A 24,682-nucleotide genomic window follows, 5' to 3' on the forward strand; every position below is an offset into this window, starting at 1 on the left:
ACACACACACACACACACACACACACCACATGTACACTCACATCCCCCACCACACACACCACCACATAGCACACACACACAACACATGCACACACCACATATTATACACACACATCTCAAACACGCCCACACACCACACATGTATACACACACACACCCTGCACACACTTACGGAGCTAAAGAGATAACTCAGTTGGTGAAGTGCTTACCTGGCAAGGGGGCTTGCCCAGTTGGAGAATGGGATTATCTATGAAAACATGGAGAAGTCTCGGGTATGTCCACCTGGAAAATAGCATTTGATCCCAGAATCTCCCAGTGCTGGCGAGGAGAAGACAAGGACAGTCCCTAGGGTTTGCTGGCCAGTCGGCCTAGCCTACGCGGTGAGTTCTAGGCCAGAGAGAAACCTTGTCTCAAAAGGAAGAGAGACAGTGCCTGTGAAATGACACCTGAGATTGTTCTTTGGTCCACACCCCCATCATATGCTACAACGAGGACCGGCTGGATTTGAAATGGAGCAATATCATATGGGTGATAATCAAAGCCTAGAGAACCTGAAAAAAGATTACGTAACAATAGTAGCAATTGCATTTTTAAAGCTCTCTATAGTAAATGTATTTGGTTTTTTTGTTTTAAGCTGGAAATAAAATGTGGACAAACAGCAGAGCTCCAAAATCCATGAAGACGCCGGGAATGTCACGGCAGACCCTGGGCACATAACATCTTGTATTATGTTTACAGCTTAGAGGGTTAATGCGATAGTAGCGCGTCCTTGTGCTACCCAACCTCACAAGCGCGAGCTCTGTAACTGCCCTCTGTTATTCTGGAAGTTCCCTGTACTGGATCTCTAACCACGTCTTCACTGCTTATTCCAGGGACTTTCGGTGCTGGCCTTCTCAAGGAGGCCCAGCTGCCTGTGATTGAGAACAAGGTGTGCAACCGCTATGAGTATCTAAACGGCAGAGTCAATTCCAGAGAGCTTTGTGCCGGGAATTTGTCCGGTGGCACTGACAGCTGCCAGGTAAGAAAAGAGACCAGCCTTGGTCGTGGGCTGACCCATCTCTGCCTCTTGGAATTTCAGTCCAAGAGAATTTGACAACTTAGGGCCTGCAGAGGAAACCGTTGCAAAGATAACACAAAGATGACATCCATAACCTAGAGGTGTAACTCAGTCCTCATGTGGACTCTCCTTCCTTCATCTAGGGCGACAGTGGAGGACCTCTGGTTTGCTTCGAGAAGGACAAGTACATTTTACAAGGAGTCACTTCTTGGGGTCTTGGCTGTGCTCGCCCCAATAAGCCCGGTGTCTATGTTCGCGTTTCATGGTTCGTTAATTGGATAGAAGAAGTGATGAAAAATAATTAATTGGGCGGGCGGCAGAGCAAAGCATCGACTTACTAAAACTTCCTAGACGCTGCAGGTGGTGGTGGGGGGAGACTTGGGTTTCTTGGAAATAATTGACAGTAATCAGACCAAGACACTACCCTGGACCACCACCTCCCGTCACCCCCTTGGCCCCTTTTTTTTGTATTATTGTGGGTAACTTTGTTCTTGTTCACGGACTTCTGGATTTTGTGATAATAGGACCAACACTGCTGTGGTATTTGTTGAAAATAAACTCTATAGTTACTTGGCTCTGAGTTGGTTTTGGGGGTAAATGAAGTCTTGAATATTTGTATACTCTTTGTTCACCCTAACAATTTAAAAACAACTGACTGAAGGGACTTAGGTGTTTTCCTAGGGGCCAGCTGCCCGTAGGACTAAGCAGACGGTAGGACCACCAAGAAAAGAACTGAAGGTCTCAGTAAGTCACTTGTACATTGGCCTCGTCAGCTAACAACAACCTGACATGCGTCTTCAATGTCTCCCTTTCTGGCACCAAGAACCTTGTTTTCAAAGCTGCCACATGGACGAGGAGTCAGGAGAACGAGTTCTATTCTGGGGATCGAAATCTGGTCCTGACAACTGGGCTCTAGCCCAGATCCCGGGATGTGAAGTTGAGTCGTGGCATAGACTAGGCGAGGGAAATCTAATACAAGACCAGCTGAGAATCTGAACGTTATTGTGGGTCACATCCGAGTTCACGCACAGTGCCAGGAGCCCATAAAGGAACAACAAGTTAACAGTGGAGCAGTGTTTTTCCCGGTCTGGAGACAGTAAACAACACACTGTTACGTGGGATAGTGTTTTACCGTGGACACATGTCCAGACGGAGCAGGAAGGGATGGATATTTTTAAAAAACCATTTAAAACTTGTTTATTGTAATGAAACACATCGATCAACTCCAAATGCAACCCAAAGGCAATAGTAAAGTGGACGTGAGCCGTGCTACAGCAATGAAACGCAGGAAAAGCACAGCACGAATGCCTGTGCTCGCATTGAACACCCAAAAGGCTGGTGCAAGACCCAACACTCACACTCGGTTCTCATGTGCTTTAAGGATTACGTTTGTTTTACTGCCATTACACACATCTTCATAGTGTGAGAAACACATATATTCTCCACACACCTAGTTTTTTCTTCCACATGGGTAAGGCTTTCTTTTAGTGCTAATTTTGAAGTAAATTTGAAGTAAAATAAAAATCAGCCTAAGATACATACTGAGTCTGAAAATAAATCAAGAACAGCACAGATCGTGGAACACGGTGTTTGCATTTGAGTCCTCACACCAGAAAAGTCTTGATTTAAAACAAAAAGTCCAATCCCTCATTTACGAAGTCACTTAGGAAGCGGCTACTAATTCTCTTAAGTGTTGATATAGTTGACTTTCCCTTTAAATGAAAAATAAATCCCCACCCCAAGACAAGTCAAAAGTGCTGAGATGGCCCAAAGGCAGGCTGTGTGTGCTTTCGACTCCCAACCACAGGCACCACCGAACTGAACTCACCAAAGGGACATGATTACTCTTTTCCTTTTCAAATTCTAAGACCCAAGAAGTCATAGTCCATGTTTTTTTTCTTTCTCTGTAAAGAGTCTGTGATCACAAGGGTCAACTGAAGGAGGACACAAAATATCGGGGGTCTCAGGACCCCAGTATGACTGTATACGAATACAGCCAGGTTCTCACAATGTGTTGTAGATGTGTGATTTGTCCTTAGGGAACTGTGCTTAGTCTGGGGCCTGGAACCTCAGAGGCTGTAGAAGAGAGAAGGGGTGGGGGGCCACACGGGACACGGGGACACAACACCTGATGTGTTGGCTCGGTGAAGGCGTGTGTTTGGAGCACAGGGGAAGCAGAAATAGCAGTCCTCAGACTCTTCGAAACACAGCTCACTGCTGTCTTGATGGGATCGCTAAGCACATTTCTGTGCACGTGCCGATCCTTGTTTGTTCATCCTGCCTCCTGGATGGGGCTATCCTGAGAACCATCTCCCCTTAACCCAATGGGTCAGAGCAGTGCTCCCGACAAAAGAAAGCCTACACAGAATCTGTGTACCTATAGGCGCTTTGCAAGACAGGTCAAAGATTATGTGTTCCCAGAAGCTTGGGTAGCATGACAAACCTTCTCCGTCCTATATCATACAAAATGCTCTGACTTTAAGGTTCCTTGGAAAGGTGTCACCAGGAGGAGTTGAAGCACACCACACAGGCATATTCCCAGCAGGCTCGGCGGCTTCTCCTGGCTGTGGGTGGTACCCACACAGCTCCAGCCCTCCAGGCGATGTAGGGCCTCAGACATTAGAACTAGAGACCTGGGTTTTCTTCTTCCTGCCACACTGATGCAACTGTGAGCTGACAAAACAAAGGCAAACAAGGGATCATGTAATGGCATGGGTTACAGTGGTTCTCAACCTGTGGGTCGTGACCCCTTGGCGGGTCAACCGACCCTTTCACAGGGCTCGCATATCAGGTCGTTTTCATTATGACTCATAACAGTAGCAAAATTACAATTATAAATTAGGAACGAAAATAATTTTAGGCTTGGGGGGGTCACCACAACATGAGGAATTGTATTAAGGGGTCGCAGCATCAGGGAGGTTGAGAGCACTGGAAGACAGCTGTCTGTCTTCACCAGCATGGCTTATTCTATCAAACACACCCATGCCGTTGCCTGACTTTCTCAATGCAAAAGTAAGAAGCGGCTCTAGGCTCACTTTCCACATCAGGTTCACACAAGAGCCTTAAAGATTTTACTAAATGACATGGTTTGGAACCAAGCTGTTGATGGGGACAGAAGATCCATCCTGCCTGGTTTCAGAAGGAAACATGCTAACGGGCTGTAATAAACTGGTGCTAGATAGTTTTAGTTTATAGGAAATCTTTATGGGCCATCTTAATTTGTAGAACTGTAAATTACTGTTTGTTCTTTTTAAAAAGGATTTAGATTTGTTTTATATGTACAAGTGTTTTGCCTCCATGTATGTAAATGTATGGTTCTCCTAAGGAAGTCAGGACACTGGAGCCAATGGAACTGGAGTTATCAGGGGTTGTGGGTCACCATATGGGTGTCAGGAACCAAATCCAGGTCCTCTGAAGAACGGTAACTTAACTGCTGGGCCATCTCTCCATCCTCACAATACTATTTCCCAGAGAGTCGAGACTAGGTGTAATTAATTCACTCTATTTTCTATTATGGAAAATTTATGAGCATGAAAAAGTGAGAATTTGTGCCCAGTTAAATTTTTTAATCTATTTTTTCATGTTTCTATAATATTTTGAATAATTGATTTTTCCCACAAATATTTTAGGTCTGCCTAACCCCTAAAATTCTCTTGTCCAGTACTTTAATCTAGTGTTAGTATGAATGACTTGAGGAAGAGTCCTGAATTCCAATGGTTTTCTCTGACTCTTCTCAGAGCTTGACCCTTGGCTGGTGAGTGTGAGGGTGTGGGTCATAGGAAGGGACTTTCCAATCCTACCAGAGTGCTCATCACGCTTCGGAAATATCACAGTAGGATGCAGAACAAAACAGAACCACATGCAGCCACCCTGGTGCCCCACGTGCAGTGCAGCCACCCTGGTGCCCCACGTGCAGTGCAGCCACCCTGGTGCCCCACGTGCAGTGCAGCCACCCTAGTGCCCCCATGTGCAGTGCAGTCACCCTAGTGCCCCACGTGCAGTGCAGCCACCCTAGTGCCCCCATGTGCAGTGCAGCCACCCTAGTGCCCCACGTGCAGTGCAGCCACCCTGGTGCCCCCATGTGCAGTGCAGCCACCCTGGTGTCCCCCATGTGCAGTGCAGCCACCCTGGTGCCCCATGTGCAGTGCAGCCACCCTGGTGCCCCCGACAGGGTCAGCACCACTCCTAGCATGGTGAAAAACCTTTCTGATTTCCCAATGTGGCTAAAAAAATCTGTACTTTACAAAATCATTTTGACTATTAAATGAAAGAGCACATGCAAAACCGTGGAGCACATAGGTATTTTTAAAATATCAACTTCTACATTCTTTCTAGCCTGTGAGCAAGGAAAAACAATGCCTTGAAAGGAACAAAACTGAGTCTTTTAAAAATGCATATACTTGATCACTTTTAAAATTTAGATGTCTACCCTTCATTTCTGTCTCAGTAAGATTAGTTATTACCTTTAATATGTTACTTTAATATAGCACCAAATTATTTGTTAAGTATGCAAATAACATCACACTATGTCATCCAATTGAAACCGATCAAACACTGCAGAATTATGTGGACAGAAAGAGGCTGACCCTCCTCCCACACCCTTCCCACCCATGTCCTTTCCCACGGGGGGAGATTACTATTGGACAATTTTTAAATATTATTATACATTCACGTTTCTATCTTTGTATTGTGAAATATTTCAGAAGAAATGGTAAAAAATTGTACACATAGAAATTTTTGTAGATATAACTCTTCAAATTTAAGTAGTGGTTGGAAGTGAATCAATATATAACCAGAAATGATATAGATATTCCCTCCAAAGCTTGATCTCTCTTGTTGTCTGTCTATCTATCTATCTATCTATCTATCTATCTATCTATCTATCTATCCATCTATCCATCCTCCATCCATCCATCTACCTATCTATCTATTGTCTTTCTTAGCTTTATTTCTAACTTATGTATTTATCGACTAATCATTTATCTATTGTCTTTTTATCTAATTTCTATGTATCATCATTTATCTTCTTTATTCCTATCTATCAACACTCCAGCTCTCTTTTGTCTGTCATATGTCCCGTGTGGTACTGTTGACTTCCTCCGAAATGATGCTACGCCCACCGCTTGCATTCCCCTTTGTAATGGATCTCGAGGAACATCGGTGTTGGTCCACTGGACAGACACCACTTTTCATCTCAGGGTGGCCCATATTCCGATGTGGTGCCACCTTCCCGATAGCTCCTCACTGATGCACTCTTGGGTGTTGTCACAGTCTCTTCATCAGCCCTGGTTTAAATCACTTTGAGTTTTAACACCTTACTAGGAAACGCTTCTCAGCCACATTTTAAAAATAGCCCACATTCTTTTTATAGCTCTAAGATCTTTTGCATTAACCTTTTTACTCTTTTGAATGTTTTAAGGTATGAAATGAAGACTTAATGTCATTTGCCTTGTGGATAATCAATGCCCCATGGCTTAATAAGATGCTTTCATTTAGGGAGTGTTGAATCACGTAGTACCTGCCAAGCTTTTCCACGTCGTCCACTGTCTCCGGCAAGGCGATGCCCTTGGTTTCAGGCAAAAGCATCACAAGGCCTCCACAGATAGACGCCAGGATGCCTGCCAGATGAGGAGAGACATGACCACCTAGGAACACACAGACTGTCCCTTCCCACCGCTACGCTCACTCCCTGACCTCACCTGCCCCCAGCAGCCACACCCCTCTTCTCACCATGACCACCTTCCTCAGTTCTGCACAGTTCATGGTCCCTGTGCTCCTGGTATACACTGACACTCAGATATCATGTAACCGTAGGGACATACACTGTGAAACATAGCGATTTCATTGTGTAACCACCACAGATGGAGTGGATGCAGGTAAGCTGCGGCAGCCGTGCCATCTCTAGGGGATGTGGTCTTACGGGTACCACCATGTAGGCTGTGAGGCTCCATGTTTGTGTTATGTGACTATGCTTCCAGCGCATCTGCCAGGCTGCAGACACTCCGGGCCTCTTCTGTACACTGGGAAGACAGAGTCAGTGCACAGGAGCCCCCTCTACCTACTATCTTTCTGTGACCCTCCTACCACATTACAGTCTAGGGCCACATGACTGTCTAGGGCCAATCTCCTCTTCGGGGCAAAGCCTTGGCAGGGCCTGCCTTTGGGGACCCCTCACTGAAGTGTCTAATCCACTTCCCGGACATCTTCAGTCTGTTGTCAGAAGCGTGCAAACACACCAACCCACTTCTTCCACGACGAGCTACTGACCCCATACCAACCCCTGGCTACCACCTCCCTTTGCTATTCTTTTTTTTTTTGAGACAGGGTTTCTCTGTAGCTTTGGAGCCTGTCCTGGAACTAGCTCTTGTAAACCAGGTTGGCCTCGAACTCACAGAGATCCGCCTGCCTCTGCCTCCTGAGTGCTAGGATTAAAGGCATGTGCCACCACCACCCGGCTTCCCTTTGCTGTTCCTTAGAGCCAAACTTCTGGGGAAAGCATTCTCTGCTATTTCTTCTCCATCGTCACAGACTAGGTGATGTGCTGGTAAGCTTTAACAACTGGCTCCTGAGGATAAAGAGCTGACTTTTGGCTTTGCCCGTCCCCATAGTGTCAATGCTGCTGTGTGCACACTTCAAGCCACCAACCTGACCTCACTGCATAAGGCACTAGAACAAGATGGACAGTGGGGCCTCCAGTCTACATTATCCTCAGACAGGATGCATGAGGGGCACGGATGATCACGGTACATGTAAAAGCAGTATTGAAGCAAATTTAGACGTTGAATATTTTAGGAAATACAATTAGCTTTCAGGCCCATCTTTAAACATAAGGCAATGAAGCTAAAATGTGGTCCCTGGAAATGGATGTTTTCTTCTTCCACTATCATTGAAGAATTTCACAGTGTTTGATTTTAACTCAGAACCTCATGACAGAAGCTGACACAGACACTGTTTATCACATTCTGTTAAGGTAGAGTGACTTGAAGCCATTTAGCATTTTGAATGTAATGATAACAAGATTGACTCTTTAGAAATAAAACCGTCATCAAAAGATGGACTGGATGTCAGCAACATCTAACCCAGTGACCATTACAGGTTCTGTAATGCATGAATGAGTGAGAAGATTTGAGACCCGCATGGAAATGGGTCAGTAAAAATCTGCCACGCAGGCAGGGGGACCTGAGCTCTAGCTGCAGAAAAAAAGGAAAAAGCCGAGCATGGTAGCATGATGGTAGCATGATGATAGCGTAGTAGCATAAACTTATAATTACGGTTCTGTGAATGGATCCCTGAGACTCATTGGCTGGCTAGCCTGGTCCAATGGCTGAGCCCCATGAGAGACCTTGTCTTGCTAAACAAGGTGGCTAGCTCCCAAGAAACAACCCAGAGATTGACCTCTGGCCTCTGCAAGCATGTGCACACGTGTGCCTTAGCATGCACCCACATACACATGTGCCCCACCCCTCTACTCACTCGGACCCATCCCCACACGAATGAAGTCTTACCAAAGATGATCAGAGGTAGTTCTAGCCACACAGCTGCTAGTCGGAAGAGTAGAAACGGAGCTATGATCCCCCCAAAGTCACACAAGCCTGAGCAGAGTGAAACCCCAAAGTTCCTGCAGATTAAAACATACTTTCAGGTGGAAGTTTGTAAAGCAAACTCAGAATAATAGAAATACCCAGACATACTAAATTACAGAAGTTGTGTCAATACTTTCTATCATTTTCGGCTTTGAAAGCCTTATTCTCTACACAAGCCATTCCCATTCTGTACTGTCCGGCAGTGAGACTAGTGACCCAGCATTTCCAGTGTTGGTGAAAAGATGTTTCTTCATCAGCAGCTCCATAGCCTGCCAGTCCATGACACTCAGAGGTCACTTTGGTACCCTGCAAGCTAAGCCTGCAGAAATATAGCAACTTGCCCTAACACTCCTTCCGTAGCCAGCTGCTCACAAGCAAGATACGATGTCAGAAAAGGCTTCGCCTCGATACAGGGTGCTGCTGGTGGAGGCAAACCCAACTTACCATCTAAGCAGGCATGGTAGGAGACTTTCTGGTCCCAAGTCAGTGATCTTTCAAAAATCACAGTTCTGTCTCCAGTTACAGCCACTGGACATATTTCTAAGTCACCAAATGCGGCAGGTAATGAGCAGAAGCTACAACTCAAAGCCCATTGTCTTAAGGGGCTGAACTGAGCCCTAGTTAATAGATCAGCAACCCTGGAAACATTTGGCTATAGTTACTTAGGAGAAATGGCAACATAAATGCCAGAATTACCGTAATGTTGTCGGGTACAACTCTGAATTTACCAAATAAACGATTTCAAAGGCCATGGTTATCCCGAGTCTTCCCAGGGTAGCAACTGTGGTCCTTAGCCATGGTATCCCTGTGAACAGAATGTGTAGAAGGGGAGAGTTAGGGCTCTAATGATCTCAGCAATGTTTTATAAAACAACAAAATGCATTTATTGGTCTCCCCAACCTAAATCCTTGATAACTTAAGAACAAATGGCAAAAGCTTTATATTATAGACAAATTTCATTGATCATAACAGGATAGCTAACATTTAGTGTATGGAAGATGCTTTCCTGAGTGCAGAACTGGCTGTAGAAATACAATTAAGAGCTGTTTGCTGAGCGATCACTATGCTAAAATAACGTCCCAGGTAGTGCCGTCCTAGAGAGGCCAAGCACTGGCCTTGAACTGGAAGGAAGTCCCTCTTGTCCCCTTGAAAACCATGACTACAGTCAGATGTCCGTCTTCACTCCGCACAGACCCAGAAAGGTGTTCTCCCTAGCTAGGCTGGTTTCCAGTGAGGAAGAAGTTTGAGAACTGGAATCCTGGGAAAGGGACTTTGGTTCCGTGTTGTCCGCATGGTGTGTGTCATTCATTGCCTTCATCCCCAGCCACGCTTCTTCCTCCAGGAACTTATCTGCAGAGAGCCAGTTTCATACACATAACTGGCTTGCCTTAAAAAATAAACTGCTTTAGGACTAGATGCTTTTACTGGATGAAGACCCCTGTCCCTCCCTGTCTTCTACTGTAGCTAAGGCTTGAACCCAGGACCTTATGCATGGCAGGTAAGTGCTCACCCCTGAGTTAGATAAGGACCCTCAATTCTTGAGACAAAGTCAAGTTCAGCTTGTCTTGAACTCTCGATTCTCATGTGTCGTCCTCCTGAGTGCTGGATTCTAGTGTTCTCAGCATACACTACCGCACAAGGCATAGTTTGTGTTTTGTTTTTGCTTTGTTTTGTTTTGTTTTTGAGACAGGATTTCTCTGTAGCTTTGGAACCTGTCCTGGAACTCACTCTGTACATCAGGCTGGCTTCAAACTCACAGAGATCCGCCTGCCTCTACCTCCCGAGTGCTGGAATTAAAGGTGTGTGCCACCACCTCCTAGTCCCATTTTTTCTTTGTGGAAAAGTCATTGCAAACACGGATGAAGAAGAAATTAAATTCAGCAGTGTGTGCTCACTCTCGAGAATATTCAACAAATCAAAAACCCAAACCACAAACTACTGTCAGGTAGGCAAACAGAGAGCGAGGTTTTGAGAGCGTAGACCATTGCTGGGAAGCTCCAGCGGATTAAGATTTAGTCACAAGCTGGCTGAGGACATCCCATGCACTCGCTGCATTTGCAGATGAGACACCTGCAGTTGCTGCAACAATCAGGGTGTGAGGAAGGTCAGAGCTGTGCTCATGTTCCAAGCCGCCACCTGCTCAGACACAGGACAGCTGTAGACGTGGGTCTTATTTAGACTTTGCATCCTCATGAGAGCCAGAGGGGACTAGGAAATGCATTCCACCCTTGTCTGTCAGTGAGCAGTTGCTGCTGGAGATGCAATGGAAAGGGAAAGCGGAAGCTCACCCAGATGCCCTGGGTCGCAGCTGACGGGGTGATAAGGGCAGCCACAGAGGAGGCTGTCTGCTTCCATAGAAACCACTATCCAGGGTAGGTGCCTCAGGCAGAGCCTCTTCTTACTATAGCAAGATGGCGGTTGTGAGTCCCACCAACAAGTTCAATGTCTATTGATGTTTATAACTGAGGCTTACATTGTTCAATGGAAAAAAAATTAAAGACTAAGAAACCAACTTAAAACACATCCATGTTCTTTCTACACACCACCATCACCACCATCATAACAAAATATTTGGTTAATTCATAAATAACTAGTCAATTCAATAGAACAGGAAGTGTTATCAGTTTGACATCCTTTGCAGAAGTGGTCTGTCCTACAAGACCTTGGCCTAAAGACTTTGAGCTATTTTTCTCAAGCAGTACACTGGCACAGAGCTTTCGTTGGGAGGGAAAGAAATCCCAAAGATACTATACTACATTAACTCGAAAACAGTTCATTAGCAGATGTAGATTATGCACAATTACGTATGGAAATGAAAATGATTGATTATCCTGATAATAGACATTTTTTTTGATGGTGAAGACAAACCAAATTTAAAAATATATCAAAGATGGGGGAATGTAGCTCAGCTAGCAGAATGTTTGCCCAGTATGTACAAAGTCCTGGGGTCCATCCTAACACACATAAACTGGGCTTGGTGCATCTGGAAGCCCAGCACTCAGGAGGTAGAGGCAGGAGGATTTAAAAGTTAAGTGTTGTGGGATATTTGAGCAAACTGTGTAGAGATGTGTTCTGTTTTGCCTTGCCTGTGTAAGTCATCTGATGGGTTTACTAAAGAGCTGAATGGCCAATAGCCAGGCAGGAGAGGTTAGGCAGGATTTCTGGGCAGAGGGAGAAACTCAGGATAAATCCAGGCATGTGGGAAAGATGCCAGTGAGGTGCAGAGGGGGTCAGACATACAAAATGGAGGACAGGTTAAAAAAAAAGCATGGCAGAATGCAGATTAATAGAAGCAGGTTAATTTAAGATATAAATACTCATTGGGAACAAGCCTAAGCTAAAAGCCAAGCTTTAATTAATAATAATGATAATGATAATAATAATAATAATGATGATAATAATAATAAAATAATAAGTCTCCATGTCATTATTTGGTGCCTGGAGATCTAAAAAGAAAAGAAAATCTGACTACAGTTAAGGTCATACTCAGCTATATAGCAATTTTGAGGTCAGTTTGGGACTGACAAATGATGCACAATCTCTCTCTCTCTCTCTCTCTCTCTCTCTCTCTCTCTCTCTCTCTCTGTGTGTGTGTGTGTGTGCCTGTCTCTGTCGCTTCCGCCTGTCTCTCTTTCTTCCCACACATGCTCACATAGATGAACAATGACCACAGCATCTAAAGTCACTTTCTACAGTCGTGTATGAACACAGAGAAACAATCCTCCTCTACAATGGGGACTTGCTCAGGCAGCTAGAGCCCTCAAACTCGGCTTTTGAAGAAAAGATATAGAATTTAAAAGATGCAGCTTTCACTCTCTCCTGGACGTACCATCTGCTCTGAGTCCTGAAATAAAGTTTAGAGAAAAGTCGTAAGAAAGATATGTAAATTGGGGTAGACAGCCGCACTTTCCACTGGGAAAGCAAAGTAAAAGATAGTCTCATTCCGGGAGGGGGCTTGCTGCACTGCTAGGTTTGCTGCCATACTGAGTAGAAACAAGTGGCGGTGACAGGTGGCTGTGCACGACAGAAAGCACTTTCTTTCCAGGCTTCGGGATTCTGCTTTCTAGACAGCAAATCTAAGAGTTAGTGGCAAAGATCATTTCTTTTTCCCAAGTTCTTTCTCAGACCATAAAAAGTAAGGTTTTCAGAGAACTGACTTTCAGAGTTGACCTCTCCAAAAGGCTCGTCAGCATTCTGGCCAGGGGCTGAGGAGGTGTCAAGCCCAGCCAGGAAGGGCAGCTAGAAAGACTTTCCAAATGCTAATTCCACAGTCCCTCCCTGGTCCCTGGAGTCCTTAAAATCGGAAGGAGCACTCGCTGGACGGAGGGGTTTCTGTTCATAGATGGAATTCGTTTTGGGAATTTGGAACTTCTACTGGCCCATCAATTGCGCAGACTTAGGACTCTAAAAGCACTTATGAGGATAGTGGTGTGACGTCCAGGCCTCGCATGAAAAGGTCAGGTCAAGTGAGGCACGGGGAGGGACTTGAAGTCCTGGCACTAGGGAAGTGGAGACAGGGAGCTCTGGGCTCACTGGCCAGGCAGCCTTAGCTGCTTAGCAAACCGCAGGCCAGTGAGAGACCCTGTCCCAAGAAACAAAACAGATGGAGCTGAGCGAGGACACCCATGCCGACCTCTGGTCTGCACATGGCTGGGGACACCCACACCAGCGTGAGCACTTGTGCACACATCAACACACATGAATACATATAGACTGAGAGAAAAGGAGAGAGAGGAAGGGAGGGATGGAAGGAGGGAGGGAGGGAAGGAGGGAGGGAGGGAGGGAGGAAGGAAGGCGCAGAGAAAGGGAAAGAGGAAGGGAGGGAGAATTTCGAAGCTCAGAATTCTATAACATTCTTAAATTTTCACCCTTTAATCAAAATTGTGTACCTCTGAGAAAGGCAATTATGTTTCTCTCGTTCTTTTCCATTCCTTTCTCTGTTTAGTGGCCAGCAATTAATCAATATTAAATACATACACACTGACACACTGATGGCTGGCTATTACTTAGCTTCTGCAGTGCTTTTTAAAAAGATCTATTTTTTATTTGTCTGTCTGTCTGTCTGTCTGCCTGCCTGTGGAGGTCAGGAGAGGGCATCAGATACCTTGGAGCTGGAGTCGCAGGTGTCTGGGAGCTGCCTGATGTGGATGCTGGGAACTGAGCCTACATCCTCTGGAAGAGCAGCGGGTCATCTTAATCCCTGAACCATCTCTCCGGCTCCAGTTTCCATAGCTCTTAAGAAACACTAACTGTGTCGTGGGCTATTTGTGTTTCTTTGAATTCATATTTACTTAGAAGCTTGCAGTGTGATCACATTAGGGGACAGAGGCCAAGAGGGAGAGTGTGTCCCTTGACGACAGAGGCAGAGATTGGAGGGAAAGGAAGAAAGATGAGGGTGACCATAGAGAGGCTAGAGAGGCTTCCCCTCAGAGGCTCGGGGAGGAGCCGCTCTGCACTGTGCTTTTAGAGGTCACCCTCCTTGCGTCAAGAGTGGGGGATGTAGGGAGGGGTGTCTGCTGTTCTGCACCCGCCTGGTGGAGATTCATTACCGCGGTTCTAGGAGTCGGAAGCACTTGAGGAAAAGGAAAGAAGCCTGTTTCTGCTCTTCATCAGCCATGGCAGCAGGGTGGAATTGCACGTCATTTACCTTTTCTGTCCTGAGGGCTGGCGTTTCTGTAGTTTTTATCCAAGTAAGGTCTAACTGCTATTTTGGGAATTCATAAACGGGTGTCTAATGTTAACGAAGTCTCCTGTGCGTGTCTGCTCTGATCTCTTCCACATTAGCCGTGTCTTTCCTGGCCCTTGGTATTCTCAGAGACGGACGGCTTCCTTCATAAGTACAGGGACTGTGGAGAACCCGGCTTTCTGTAAAGCCTTCACGGCACACCCAGAATACAGAAATACCTCCTGTGCTCCAATTCACACCTTGCTGGGGGGTCCGAATGGCTTCCTTGTAGCTACAGCTGTGCTCTGTGGCAGAGGTCATTTGGCTGCAGACCGAGCATCTAGAGTCTTTTTCTATTCTTTCTTCCTCCTGACCTCCACCCAGCAGCCCTCAAGCCCCAGAATATTGACCTGTACAACACCTCTAAAAAGAGCCATCCTCGCCGGGCGGTGGTGGCGCATGCCTTTAATCCCAGCACTTGGGAGGCAGAGGCAGGCGGATCTCTGTGAGTTCGAGACCAGCCTGGTCTACAGAGCTAGTTCCAGGACAGGCTCCAAAACCACAGAGAAACCCTGTCTCGAAAAACCAAAAAAAAAAAAAAAAAAAAAAAAAAAAAAGAGCCATCCTCCTCCATCCCAGCCAGACTCCCCAGCTGCGAGCCAGGCTCTGGCGTCTCTCCCTGCTGCCTTATCCCAAAGCACTACAGGTGTGAGCAGCTCAGTCCCCTCTCCAGAAGCTCATAGGCAGCACCAGGTCCTGCCATGCCCTGTGGGGACAGTCGTGCTGGGCACTGACCTTCCTCTGACTCCCTCATGCAGCTTCCAGCAATCACAAGGAAGCCTAAGTTCCTGAACTCAGGACAACTTTTCATGTTTTGGGAAAATAGCAAGAAGAAACGGTAGTTGGTAAAGAGCTCTGGCTTCTCCCTCGGGTCTACACAGTACTCCCTCAGTCCTCCTCTCCCTCACCCTCCTTTCCCCCACCTTTGTCGATTCTATTTACCACATTCTTGTTGTGATGTTGTGAAAATGTCTATGTCCCTCGATAGGCTGTGAGCCATATGAAGCCAAGAGCCACATCGTCTTTCTGTCCCTAACCTGGGTGAAGCTTTGTGTCTGCAGCAAGGTAGATATGGGAAATACGTTAAACATCGCATCACTATGACCTAGATCTAGCAATCCCATTCCCATCAACAAACAAACCTGACATTTCAGCAAAGAGAAGTATTGATGTAAAGTTGTGTTCGATCTTTGCATCCAGAAAGAAAATAGAATGACATCACCTAAGCTTTTGAATAAATACAACAGCTCATAAAGACAAGTGACCCCTACCTGCTTCACCATATGTAATCATTACATTTTTGGTAAATTCTTTGAGAACTGTCAACTAAACGTGAAGGAAGATACCTTCTGGTAAGAATGCAGTGGCCAGGCAGGCCACCCCAGCCACTATATTGCTTGCTGCAAAAGGAAGGCGTCGTCCAAGACGCTCGATGGTCAGAAGGATCAAGAGGGCTGCAGGCAGCTCCACAAGCCCCGAGATGAAGAAGTCAATGTAGAGGTTGCCTCCGACGATTCCCAGGCGCATGACAAGTCCTTGATACACCACGGCGCTTGTGAACCTGCAAGACGAAGTGAGAGAGAATAGGGCTCGCGACTAGAAGGAAATGATGAACTTGACACCAGCTCCCAAAGTCAGCCCAAGTTAACTTACCAAGCAAACATCAGAATGAGTGTGCACTTCCTCATTTGGGGAGTCCTCACAAGGTCTAGAAAGGATGGGTTACTAACTTCTTCATCTGTAACAGTGATCTGAACGAGAGAGACAGACTTCAGTACCATGTTATAGCAAGGTACACCTACATTGTGTAAGCGTGTGAACCGAACAAAATTAAAGTGATGTTCCTAGACTTCTGGGCCCTTCACAATTCCATCTTCAAAACTGGGCATAGAAGAGTTTGTCTTCCAGCATTTTCAATAGGTCATACCCACAGAGATGCAGTTAACTCAGGCAAACATCTGAGGATAAACCCAGTACCGGTGCTAAGTTGTTTCAGATCACGCTCCCATTATACCACCATGTACCTTTCCTCTCAGCACCCAGCTAATACCTGTTTCCCAGAAAACCTCAACGTAAGGGTATTATGTGGTTTAACTGTCAGCTTGACATAACCTAGAAGTGCCTGTAAAGAGAGTCTTAGTGAGGAAATTTCTAGATCATGTTGGCCTGTAGACACACCTGTGCGGGGCTGTTTTGATGGCTAATCAAGGTGGGAAGATTCACTCTGAATGTTGGTGGTGATCAGAAGGGATGCTCAGGACCAAGCAAGGACTCATATATCCTGTCTTCTCTTGACCAGCTGCTTGAGGTCCTGTCCTGGCTCCCCGGACGGATGGACTGTAACCTGGGACTGTGAGCTAGATAAAACAATTCCTCTCTAAGCGGTGCGTGTTGGGACATTTTTATCATAGCAACAGAAATGACAGCAGGACAGAACCATGGAGGGATTTCCCTTTATGTTCTTGACTTCACCACTTCAGAATAAGGCGAGGATACCAAGTAGAAGGTAGGCACACGCAGATGACAGTGAGATAGTTTCCTATGGTTTGTTAGCAAGTATTTCCCACAGAGTTTCTGTGCATTGTCTGAGGCAGGCAAACACAGGAGAACGTAGGATGTTAGGGGTCCCATTTGATTTCGGTTTATGTACGCTAGCCTTGCAACAATGGGCTTGGCAGCCTAGTTCCCCCACCACACATATGATACTTATAAAATGCACCGTGTAACCTCAGGACCCTCAGTCTCCCACCTGCACCTAGATACATATACTCCCATCTCTGGACAATCTGGTAGAAGGTTCCTAGCCCCTGTTGTCAATGAAATTTAGCAAACTCAGGACCACAAGGATTAAATAGCAGAGGATACAGGTCAGTATCTGACACCCGTGTCTGGGAACTCATCTCTTGTTGACCTCCCACACTGCTGTGGAGTGTGGAGGAGTCTTCTAACCATAAGCATTCTATGGTTGGTGGCCATTTCCATGTGCGTTTTAAAGAACACCAAAATTAAAATGGAATCTTCCAGTTCAAACATGAAAAGGTTAATTCTGGCCTAAAATGACTTAGGTAAATTAGATTTGAGTCAAATCATTTAGATTTCTCAAAAAGGATCTTAATTTCAAGATGAAAGCAACACACACTAGCAGGACGGGTCTCACATAGACACATCATGACCAGCTTGGCTGGAGTATCTTTTCTTTGGGGTCAGATTTTCCCATGAGTCAGACTTGATTCTCCTCTCTCTTCACCCCTGGGAGCCACTGATATCACTGTGTCCACATCCTCACATTGGCCACCCAGCACACACCTAGGAGACAGTCTTTGTAAAGACAATATTCATGGACCCTTTTATTTCCTCTTCAACCTCCTTATAGTCTGCCCACAGCTGTGATTCCTGTCTACTAGGTAAGACTTTGAGCAATATCTTTTCACTCAGGCCCAACCCCAACATCTCAGAATTAAAGGAAAACCATGCACCACAGACAAAGCCAAACATCTGAGCTCCTATCCACGCTCTGGAATTGTCTCTAAGTGGTAACAGTGGGGCGTCTCTCCCCCTTGATGCCCTTAGCTCTACAGATGTCTATTTCTCTTGACAGCCATCCAGTCAGCATCTGAGCTAAGAATGATAACATCAGATGGTGAAAGACAGTAGCGTCAGCAAATGTTCCCTAGTAAAGGGCCACATAGTGGATACTTTTGAATTTGCAATCTTTAGATTTTCTCTTGCATACGCTGACTTTGCCATTGTAGTGTGAACATAGATAATCTACACACAGATTCTAATAAACCTTTATTTATAGAGACACTGCAAGCTGGGTCTGGGCTATGAGCTGTTGTTTGCTGACCTGGGAGCTGTAGGGTTAATGCTGGAGGAACTTGCACAGACCAACTTTAACTCCCAGCAGAGAAGAAACAGTTGAGAACCTGACCCCGGAGGATACCTACACAGTGAGTGCGTGAATCTGAGTGTTGAAGTCCAACTCTGTATTTTAATTGCTATATTCTGCAGTATCTAGAACACTTATTTCACTGATTAAAAGTGTAGTTTGATCATCTCATTCATGGTTCTTATGAGTTAGGGAGACTATGATGATTTTTTTCTCTTCTTTTTTTTTTTCCTGTAAATATCCTCTTTTAAAACCAGCTAGGTGGTTATCATGTGGGTATGAGGACATGGACTCCATGCCCAGAACCCACAAAAAAGCTGGGTGTGGTGCTGTGTGCCTGTGACTCTGGTTGGGAGGCCTATGTTCGAGCTCCAGGTCAATGAGAGACCCTCTCTCAAAAAATGAGGTGAATGGTTCCTAAGGAATGACACCCGGGGTTAACTTTTGGACTCCAGAAACATATGCATACATGTTCACATACATATAGCACAATAAAATAAAAAATATTATTTTTGTAACAAGAGAGAATATTTCAAAGTAACGGATTTAAATTAAGTATCAGTGTATCTGATGGTCTCTTATCAGACCCCTTCCCCTGAATGCACATACATGCTCGTGTATACACACACACACATACACACACACACACACACACACACACAATCAATTCATGTTCTTAGTGGAACAGTCTCTGCTTCTGGTTATAGGGGAGGGAGGTCTGACTATCTCATGCATGTATTCCAACTGAGCCAATGAGAAATAGGCATGTTACTCAACCTGGACCAATGAGAAACATGAGTCTTAATTTGAACAAATTAGAAATGGGCATATGTCCCAATGGGAGCCAATGAGAAAGTGAGACCATGGTCTAGACTGGGCCAATGAACAAAACATTTTGGAAAAAAAAAATCCTTTACTTCCCTTAATTCAGAGAGACCCAAAGGAATCTCATCAAAAAAATTAATGACAAAATAGTGGGCCCAATGAGATTTTAGCAGACACTCCACATCCTCAGGGAACCAGACTGAGAACACCCCTGGCTGCTCAGGGTGGGGAGAGGGGTAAGCAGAGTTAATGAGTTGCCCAGCCCTGGCTAGGACACCTCTGAACCCAGCTGGGTCTAGACTTCCAGACACATGAGCCCGTCCTTATTGTCCCAAAGCATTTAAGTTGGCTTTCTGCCACTTAACAGCCAAAGCAGAATTAGCTGAAGACTCCAACCCACAACAATCTCTTGCTTTGACCTCTGAATATTTCGGACAAAATAATTTTATTGTTAAAACAACCGCTTCCATATTCTAATTCACTCTGATTCCAACTCACTGTAAACATACTTGTTTCGGTATAAAATTCTTGAGATTTGGGACAAAGCAGGGACTCAACTCTGCTTTTCCAAAGCCCAGCTTTAACGTGTGGCTGTATAATCACCTGCGGGGCGACTACGAACTCCCCAAAACAAGGGAAAGTAATCAGCCACAACATGGTCCTTCCCTGCTCAGTGAATGAAGGGATTAATAGTCCTGCCAGGCAGGTAAGTGAATCCAGCTGATCTCTGATTTACTAGCAGCGTCTCCGCAGTGACGCAGATATTCTGAAAGATGACCCACTTTCTGGATGTCCAGAGACCTCGAGAGACTAAGAGCCGTATCCTGGATGGAGCGTATCCAGTCGCGTCCTGCCAACTCATGAACACAGCGTCTGGGCTACTGCTCTTTTACAGAATGCCTCCCTCTGTAGCCATGATTCTTTTCTACTGCCAAAGGGGGCTGGACTCTTGCCTAGTCTGAGTCAGAAACAAAAGACCTAAAATGCTATTCCAGATTGTTACATATTTTTTAAAAATGCATTTTAATAAGACGTGGTCTCTATACACTAAAACCCAGCAATTTAAAACGGAGCCCTCTGAGAATTCTGATATATCCATGACCACCTAACAATGACTGTGCCTACAACATGGCGCATGCCCACGATTCCCAAGTTCCTTCATGATTTCCCCAAACTCTGAATGAGGGTAGCCCTTATCTGCTCCCTGTTGGAACAACTTTGCTTTTTTAGAACTTCAATAGACACAGAATCTCAAGCGACCCCTTCTTCCACACCATGGTTGCCACTCTTCTTTGTCACACCTCTATGGGTTCCAAGTGCGACAGGCCCTGCTTTGCAGCAAAAGGCAGGGAGTTGCTTGTATAATACCTGTCTGTTTAGAGGCTCGGTGCTTAGCAATGCTCTCATCAAAAAAGGTATCACCCAAGGCTCAGCTATGGATGCTGGCCTCCTTGCTTCTCACCAAGGTGAAGAGCCACTTGCTCTAACCATCTCCCCGACCGCCTTTCCATTCTGCCAAGGTCTCATAGACCATCAACAGGGAGACAGGCTATGTTAAAAAGAGTACTCTGTGATTAGCTCAGGTGCCTTTATAATTCTTCCTAGTACGTTTCTTCAAGATATGTTTCTTTGAGGTGAATTTTCAATTTAGATTGCCAAGAAAGAGAAGGGCTTTATAAATAACCATGCCATAAAAAAAAATGATGCTCAGAGCCCCCCCCCTCCCAGATGGATAAATACTTTCAGGTCAGAAAACATACCCAGGTGGATTAGGCTAGTGCTGTGATATTTGGCTCATAATATATATTTTTTTACTCCACACGTTATTGAGGCGCCATGAGCATGGTTTTCTCTTCAGTAGTACAAGGAAGCTAATATTCTATGATTTTGAAGACTCAGTTGGATGCTTATGTATATGTGTGTAGATACATGTTAATGCATGCCGGATACTATTAGTGTTAGGGTTATTTTTTAAAAAGTAACATTTAAAAGGGATTTACTTGTAGGGGATAATTCGCTCACCGCTTACTCATAGCTATTGCTGTCACACAGACAGATACGCCTAAATGCACGGTGACACGAAGCCCTTCCCAATGTGAACTGCCACCATCCATTTTTAAAACTTGCATTTCGATGCAGTGTTTTTAATATAACAGCTACATTTCTTATCAGTTTGTCATCATTGACATATCAGGCTATAAAGTCGGTGTGATTATTTTAAAATGTACACACAACTAGTGTTTTCAAGAGACTTGGTACATGGAGTCAATCAAAAGCTCACTGTACCCAAGGGCTCACTAAGTACTGCCCTAGGTCTCAGATCTCGGTCTATATTTCAGGTTCCTTGGGAACTAGTAGAAGAAACTGAGTCAATGAATAGTTCCAGTTCATCTGCTGACTCCTAAGCCTTAGCTCTTCCTGGAACCCTGGGTTTAGAAGAGATGTTGGTCCTGCAGGCTCAGGAGGGAATAACACTGCTTACACACAGGATCTGCCCCGGGCAAGAGAAGGGCACAGGGCAGGTGGCTGCATCTGTAGCCTTATAAATCATTTGGTAGTTCTCAGTAGGTAATGTACAGTTGAGATGGCCATGAGTCCTTCACCATCACGCTGTATCCAATGATGATGTTGTCATAAGTTGACTACAGGCTCCACCCTCAAGAAGCTCCTATTTTCTAAGACAGTGGGAATCAATGGTTGTTTGAAGATTTGAGGTTTACTTATTTGAGCGGTCAGAAACCACTTCAAAGCTAAACCTCCAAGTCTTAAAGACTAGTACCAAGAGGAAGAGGGTTTGTAGGTGCTGGATGACGCTGGGGGATACCCAGGGCCTTTCACCCACTGTCTAGTGCATTACCCCATTACTCAGACATAGGCAAGTCCCAGAAACACCAGAGGTTCTGGCATCTGACATGAAAGAGCTTCAGCCAACTCCTGGGCAGAAGAGCACCGCCTGCTCTCTGTGGTGCCAAGCTATACATAGTGCGCACTGTCTGCTCTCCGTGAAGAGAGGGATTTGTCAAACTACTCCCAGTATATCCTGCCTGCTCTCCATGAAGCAGAGTTGCCAAACTACCTGCAGTACTCTGAGAAACTTAGAAAAAAAATTTTTTAAATTAAAAACGAGGGCAAATAGAACATCTACTATGCGAGAGCCCATAAAGAAATGTCCGTGTTGACCCTTATTCCCAAGGCTCAAGGAACCTCAAGGAGAAAGGGGAGGGAGGGGTGTAGGAGGCAAAGGATCAGGACACCTGCTGAAGACAGTGTTGTCTACATGTGACACCCATGAAATCGCAACAGCATGGCTGCCTAAACAAGACCTGAGAAAAGACAACCACAGCTGACGCGCCAACCCGGATGGGGGAAATCTCACAAAATCCCGCCACTAGAAGAGAGCCATACACTGCTGAGAGAGAAGGGGAATGTGTCCGCTCTAGCGAGAAGCTTCTGGTAGGTTAACCAATCCCAAGCAGCCAGCTCTAAGTCCACATAAACATGAACAACACTAAATGAACTCAGCAGATTGTGTGTGTGTATGTGGTGTGTGTGTGGTGTGTGTGTGTGTGTGTGTGTGGTGTGTGTGTGATGATTGTGTGTGGTGTGTGTGTGTGGTATGTGTGTGTGGTGTGTGTGTGTGGTGTGTGTGTTTAACAACAATACTTAAAGAACAGGAAGCCATGGATTTAAGAAGGTGTTCAGAAAGAATAAGAGGAGAGGAGTTGGTGGGAAAAATGATAAAACACATTGTATATCTTAATAAAGTCTACAGTTTTTTTTTAAGAAAATCAACCACAACAAAGAAATATATGTGTCAAGATGATTAGGAATGACCATTGCTTATCAAAATTAAGGATGAACTGTAGTCCCCAGGACCAGGGCTGCACAATAAAAATGAAGTATGAGCCACATAGGTGAGCTGCCTAGTGGTTGTGGCACACATGGTAAAGATAATAGGTGAAATTTTCAATAATGAAATTGATCACTCTGATGTATTTTTATTGGCCATAATCTAGTCAAATATTATCATTTCCACATGAAGTCACTCATGAGGCATTTGTACTATTTTAGAACAAATCTTTGCAATTTATCACATAATTTTCTCTCATGGTAAATTTCAGAATGAACCAATTGATTCCCCCCATCCCCACGCATGTGAGGCCAGGGGCTATGGTACTAGACAGCGCCCTAGTCCTTGGAATCTTCCGCAGGTCCTCTGCGGCTAAGATCTATTCTGAGAGCTCGTTGGCCCTGAAGGAGTCCCTGTCCCCTCCCCCCACCGAGTGACTGGGCATTCTGCACATGCTACAGAACCACCATGGTGGCTCCCATCTGAGGGCTCCCAGGGACCAGCTGCTGCCACAGCCTCAGTGAAGGCCCAGAGCTGTGGCTATGAGTCGCTTGTGGATATATTTCTTCACCTTAGAAACAAAGCTGGGGACCTTTTTAATTTTTATTCTTTCCTAGGCACGTTAATATAAGAAGTGTCTTCCAGGGAGCAGAGACGGCACTCACTTCCAAAACTCTAGTGCCCAGGAGACACAGGATGTGTAGGAGACGGGGGTTTGATGTCAGGGGACTGAATCATACATGGTAGGGAACTTGCCAGGAGCACCCATGGATGCTCATAACCACCATGGAAGCAGAATTGTTCTCAGTGTCAAAGCTCAAGAATGCCCAGTGTCGGAACTGGATTGACTTCTGTTCTCTTGTGTACTAATACTTAGATACTGAGATTTTGTTTTTTAAATTATATATATACATATAAACATAACCTTATTTCTTAATTAACATCATATGAAATATAATGCCTTATAAAATAAAATAAATAATGAAAGCACTGGGTTTTTTATTACAACTTGTTTCCACTCTTACTTGGAAAATCGGAAATAAAAATCTGTTTGTAACCAAAAAAAAAACACACACACACACAAAAAAAAAGAATGTCCATTGTCTTCAACAACAGTAGCCCGCATGGATACACACAGACTTCAGTTCTGGACAGGCAAACTGGGTAAGACGCTAGACAGGGAGTGTCGTTTGGTACGGGAAGAGGAAAAAAGGCACCATGAACAAAGTGAAGTAAGCCATCTACTACATCTAAAATTCAACAGCCCAAACCTACGCCATCACGATTCCCATCGTCTCTACTTCTTCGTCTCCCTATGCACCAGGAGTCACTGTCCTGAGAATTTGGTCTTTGATGTCTTGGTAGGTAACAATCGGATTCTGCTCACGAGGGCGTCCCATTCCACCGTCCAGTTCTCTCACAGGGGTAACAGCCCTGCAGGACGAGGGCAATGAGGCTGGGGGTGCAGGGGTGCTGGGGGCAGCAATCGCCCTACAGGAGGGGTGGGACTGTCTAAAGGAAGAAGTGGCCCGAGCTCAAGCGCCCACACACCAGTTCTTCGGTTCTCTCGCACTGCCGTGACTTCTCGGCCATGGCGGACTACATCTGCACGTGTGAACCAGTGGGACAGACCAAGACAGGCGCTGCTCCCTGGTGGCTCAGGCAGCCGGTCTATGCCTCAGCTGAAGCTGCACAGAAGTGCGTGCTAAAGCCATTGAGAACTGGAATTCAGAAAACCAGGTTAGACTCAGAA

General features: G+C 45.3%; 2 protein-coding genes across 3 annotated transcripts in view; one reads left to right on the forward strand and one right to left on the reverse strand.

Annotated features, from left to right (window-relative positions):
- Plg (plasminogen) overlaps positions 1-1,451 on the forward strand; it is a 38,230-nt gene extending 36,779 nt beyond the window's left edge. For both annotated transcript variants that reach the window (XM_057762556.1, XM_057762558.1), the window contains 2 exons: positions 873-1,018; positions 1,201-1,451. In XM_057762556.1, coding sequence (XP_057618539.1) covers positions 873-1,018; positions 1,201-1,362 — 308 coding nt within the window. In that variant the 3' untranslated portion in view covers positions 1,363-1,451. The remainder of the gene's footprint in view (positions 1-872; positions 1,019-1,200) is intronic.
- Positions 1,452-2,258: 807 nt separating this feature from the next.
- Slc22a3 (solute carrier family 22 member 3) overlaps positions 2,259-24,682 on the reverse strand; it is a 97,229-nt gene continuing 74,805 nt past the window's right edge. Inside the window, exons 6-11 of the mRNA XM_057761680.1 lie at positions 16,019-16,116; positions 15,712-15,926; positions 9,337-9,445; positions 8,563-8,675; positions 6,576-6,675; positions 2,259-3,730 (exon numbers count right to left, since the gene is read on the reverse strand). Coding sequence (XP_057617663.1) covers positions 3,670-3,730; positions 6,576-6,675; positions 8,563-8,675; positions 9,337-9,445; positions 15,712-15,926; positions 16,019-16,116 — 696 coding nt within the window. The 3' untranslated portion in view covers positions 2,259-3,669. The remainder of the gene's footprint in view (positions 3,731-6,575; positions 6,676-8,562; positions 8,676-9,336; positions 9,446-15,711; positions 15,927-16,018; positions 16,117-24,682) is intronic.

Source organism: Chionomys nivalis, chromosome 2 (assembly GCF_950005125.1).
Source record: "Chionomys nivalis chromosome 2, mChiNiv1.1, whole genome shotgun sequence".
Lineage (NCBI taxonomy): Eukaryota > Metazoa > Chordata > Mammalia > Rodentia > Cricetidae > Chionomys > Chionomys nivalis.